This window comes from Alligator sinensis, unplaced genomic scaffold (assembly GCF_000455745.1).
Source record: "Alligator sinensis unplaced genomic scaffold, ASM45574v1 scaffold619_1, whole genome shotgun sequence".
NCBI lineage: Eukaryota > Metazoa > Chordata > Crocodylia > Alligatoridae > Alligator > Alligator sinensis.
Window position 1 is genome coordinate 839940 of NW_005842134.1, and position 4723 is coordinate 844662.

The 4723-nt window shown below is 55.7% G+C and overlaps 1 protein-coding gene across 1 annotated transcript in view; it reads left to right on the top strand.

Annotated features, from left to right (window-relative positions):
• Window positions 1–1143, top strand: part of CCNB3 (cyclin B3) — a 14358-nt gene extending 13215 nt beyond the window's left edge. Inside the window, 2 exon segments of the mRNA XM_006025159.2 lie at window positions 1–56; window positions 841–1143. The exon segment at window positions 1–56 is cut by the window's left edge and continues 11 nt beyond it. Coding sequence (XP_006025221.1) covers window positions 1–56; window positions 841–910 — 126 coding nt within the window. The 3' untranslated portion in view covers window positions 911–1143.
• Window positions 1144–4723: the final 3580 nt, after the last annotated feature.

Sequence of the window (4723 nt, forward strand, 5' to 3'; positions counted from 1 at the left end):
CTGACCTATCAGCCTTTTGACAAGCTCAAGGCTGTGCGCACCAAGTACTCCCACCGGTAAGGGATCTCTGGGCAGCTGTGCCCTGTTGCATGGAGTGGGGCTAGGGGCTGCCTCTGACTAGGAGCTGGGAGATGTCTTCCACTAAGCCAGCAGGGGGTGCTGCATTAGGTACTTACCTTCCAGCACACTCTGGGGCCAGGGGATGGGAAAATTGACAGGTTGTAGGCTCTGAGCCCCGCTTGTTCAGAACCTGCCAGGGGTTCTGACCTCCTGGGACTGCTGCAGCTGAGGACAATGGGTGCTGGTATATAATGATCTGTGGCAGGGCTGGCACAGTCAGAGAGCTGGGGCTGCAGGCTCACCTGTGCCCCACAACTTGTATTTCTGCTAAGGTATACTTCTTCTGGACACTGGCCTTGGCAGGGGCAGCTGGAGCCCGCCTTTCCTCTGCTGTCTGCCTTTCTGTAATGCTGCATAGCTCTGGCCAGGCAGGTGTCTTTACAGGCAGAGAGCCTGGGAAGGGGTTGCAAATAGCTCTTTGCTGCTTAGCACTGTGCAAAGGGATCTTGAGGGCTTATATTATATTACTGATTCATGTGCTGGTTGCCTGGAAGGACTGGAGGACATGTCCAGGCAGTGGCAGCTGAGAGGGAAGGTGCCTGGGCTTCCTATTAAAGGCCAGTTTAACTCCAGAGCCCAGTGGCATTTTGGAGAAAGCTGTTGCTAGTTGGTGGTCATGTGGTCTCTGTTGGACTAGTGGGTGTCCTGGCCCCTCACATCCTGTCACATATTATGAGTTTCCATGTTGTGCCAGCACTGACTGACTTGTCACTCCTTCAGGGTCTTCTTTGAAGTTGCTAAGAGTATGCCCATGGACATGCTGAAGCTGGAGGAAGCTCTGAAGAGCTAGCCCTGGGACATGGGGTGAGGATCTCTCCTGTGGGGCTGCCGGCCCAGACTCATGGCATGGGACATTGAACAGCCTGTATGTATATAGCTTGTAAATAATGACGTGCTCCCTTGGCCCAAGGGGAGTCTGTACATAGACATTTTTTATTATTAAAGGGAGGGTAGGGGGAGGAAAAAATAGTGGCAGTGTTAATGGAAACTAGAAGATGTCAATAAACTATTGTGTTATCTCCCCTCCTAGTAGTCTCTCTGCTTCAGGGTCACAGCACAGCAGTGCTGATATCCAGCCTTGGTGGGCTAGGTGCTGTGCACACAATGACATGCTTCCTGCCACACAGAGCCTGCTGTCTGATCTGGCCCAAGGTGGGAAGGAGGGAAATGGAGAAGGTAACTACCTGCCCCATGGTAGCAGGACTCGGTGTTGGGCTGCCTGGGAGCAGTCTTGTCCCAGTGGCTCTTGAGGTTTCCTGATGCCATGGCTGTATCTTGGCTTCTGGTTTGCTCTGGGGGGTGTTTCCTGTCTTGCCTGAACAGCTGCAGTGCTGTTTCTGGATGTTCTGTATCCCATCTCTCCAGGTCCAGTGGATGTGCCTGTAAGTGCGGCCTGGCATCAGCCAGAGCCAGGTGTGGTGGCATGCAGCCTACAGCAGTCCTCAGTGCTGACCCTAAAGCCCAGGAGGGAGTCTTGTATCAGTACTGGGGCCAGGCTGGCACTGAGACTACTGGAAGCCTGGGTGTGGGGGGGGAAGGGGAAGGCTGCACAGGGCTGAACTCTTTCTGATTTAAGAAGCTGACCTGACTTTTATCATGGTGGAAGGCAAAGCAGGGAGGGGAAACCCACAGCCTTAAATCAGTGGAGCAACATATGAGAAATGGGGACACTTGAAGAGCTGCTGCTGAGCAAAGGCACGGAGGCAGCAATGGAGAAATGGAAGTTGCTGCTCCTTAAGGAGGTGCTGGGAGTTGGGGTCATCTCAGCTGCTGCCTGCCAGTTCTAGGGGAGCAGCAGCGTGCCAAGCCAGGTGCTTAGCTCTGGCTAGTGGCTGCTGAAGCTTGAGGAGGAACATTGGCTGGGGCCAGCTGTGAACAGAGCTGGGCACAGGAAAGCCTGGCAACAGAGTTATGAATCTTGTTGGTGCCCTCTGAACTGGGCTTGGTGGCTGAGCCTGATGCTTGCTGCCCCTGTTCTGCTGCAGGACGGCACCAGCACCACTTGTGCATGTCTCAGCTTGAACATGTGCCTCATGGCACTGAGGCCATGCTGTTAGCCTGCATTTGCAGCCATGTTGCTGAAGGCTGTGTAGATGGTCCTGGCTCTCTAGCCCTAAAATAGTTGTGCAGCCAGGGAGAACCCCTGCTCCCTTGCTTTGAGTGCCCTTACTAACAGAGTGGTGGGGGAGGGAGGAGATCTGAAGTGCCAGGAGTTGGGGGGTGGGGGGTGCAGAGCTAATACAAACCAAAATCCTCTTTGTGCCTACCCTTAGACAGGCAAACTAGCCCTGAAACAGCCTGCTCCCTGGCATTGGAGGACCCAGATGCAACAGGTTGTGTGTGCTCAACTGTACGAAGGCCCATAGTGGAGCTTGAGGCAATGTGGGTGCCCATAAGGATGTCTCAGCCCATACATTTTACCCGTTGCTGAGAGCAGTTCACAGTGAGCCTGGCCTGAGGGACCTGAAGCCTCAGAGGCACTTAAGTTTCCTGGCACTATTGACTTCAAGCAGGTGGAGCTGAGCTGCTGTGGGAGCCTGAAGGCACTGCCATCCTGGCTGGGCAGAGCAGCTGTGACCATTGTCCTACCTGGCACTGGTCTCTGCATATCTCCTCTAGCAGCTCAGTGCCTTCTATGCCATCACATCCACTGTTCATGATGGCTTTCATTCACAAACACAGGGGGAGGGGCTCCAGGCCCTTCTCAGCAGGGATCCTGGTTTTCCCTGATTAAAAAAAAAATCACAAATTCTCTGATTTAAAAACCTCAATGTCTGTGATCAAAATGAAAGGCCCCTCCCAATCCTGCTGGTGCCCCTCACTCCCACCTGTAGCCCCCCAGTGCTGCTCATGCCCCTCGCTTCCCACCCACCCCCACAATGACCCAGCCCTGCTGGTGCCCCTTGCTCCTCATCAACAGTTCCTGCTTCCCCTAGCCCTGCCAGAGGGGGCTGCCAAGGCTCCAGGGCCAGGCACCCAGGTCTGCTGCAGTAGAAAAAAGCCTAGCTCCTCCCCTGCTGCCTGCCTGCTAGGGGCTTGGCTTGGTTTGGCTTGGGCGGGGCAGGAGGGGAGCTACTGTCTGCCACAGTGCACACTCCCAACACTCCCAGGGGAGCAGGACCTGCACCCCACAGGTGTGTGTGGGGTGGGGGCAGGCTCCTGCCCTACTGCCCTTCCCTGATGCCTCTGCAGCCCAGCATATGCAACCCCGTGCTGCAGGGAGCAGTGGAGCTGTGCAGGAAGCTGCCTGCCTACAAGCTCTCTGCTGTCATGGCAAGGCATCCCCTGCCTGCACAGCTGCAACAAGGGCACTAGTGCAGGGTTGCACGCAGGGGACACGGGCAGTGTGGAGCTCACAGTGGCAGGCAGCTCCCTACATGGCTTCACTGTTCCCTGCAGTGCTGGGTTGCACACATGGAGCTGCGGGGTCTCTGGGGGAGGGCAGCAAGGCAGGGAGCATGAGCCTGAAGTGGCCAGCGCGCAGCCCCAACCCCACAGTTGTGGGTGGGGTTGCAGGTCCCCCTGCTCCCCAGGAGTGTGTAAGGCGGCACGGAGCTGGCCCTGCCCCACTCGTCCCTCTGACGAGCTGCCCACAGCCCTGTCTCACTCCCTGCCAGGGCCCTGCAGCCTTGCATTGTAGCCCCAAACCCCAGGCACTGCCCAACTGGGCAGCAGCCTCAGCCCCTGCCTCCCTCCTTATGGGGGGCCTCAATGTCCGTCCGTCCTCCCCCTGCCACACACACTTACCTGCAGGAGCTGGTCTCCAGGCTGCCTGGCAGCCATGTGCATACACATGCATGTGGCACCCCCTGCCTGACCACTGTCCTCCCACTCTGCCAGCCTGCACAGAGCTCTTTGCAAAAGTGCAAATTCCACAGATTTCTCCAGTAAAATGAGAAAACCACAGCTTACTCCATTTCTCTGTGGGAAATGGAGAACCCGGACCCCTGCATCTGTTTAATGCAGCATTGCTCTTGCTCCCTGGCCCCTAGCTCAGGGGTGGGCAGTTATTTTGGGTGGAGGGCCGCTTACTGAGTTTTGGCAAGCCATCAAGGGCCACATGACAGGCAGCTAGGAGCAGATAAATATTAATTTTCTACATTTTTTAGGGGCCCCACAGACTGGATAAACTGGCCTGGCAGGCCACATCCACTCCGTGGGCTGCATTTTGCCCACCCTTGCCCTAGCTGGACCCATGAGAAGCCCCATGGCCCAAGTGAATTGGGCACTGTGAATCTAATGGGATTCGGTCCTTCTGTCATCCCACTACCAAATGACTGCCCTACTGGTTCCTTCTATTGAAGCAATCAAGAAAGAAGTTTGACTCTAGCCCAGGGAGCAGTTCATATCCCGAGGGAGTCACCAGGGTGAAGCAATCCCTGCTTGTGCCTTTGGCAGTTACTGGATAAAAAGCACAGACAGTTGTGGGCTCAGAGACTTTTAGGCTTCCCTTCCCAAGCTAGAGGCAGGCACAGGTTTCTGGCTCACCTAGCTTAGAAACCAAACACAGGTGTACCTAGTGCACCAGATGGGGCTTCTTGTCCCTGATCCTCCAAGCTGGGCAGTGCCCAGTCATATTGACTTAAATTAACTGCCTGTCTCT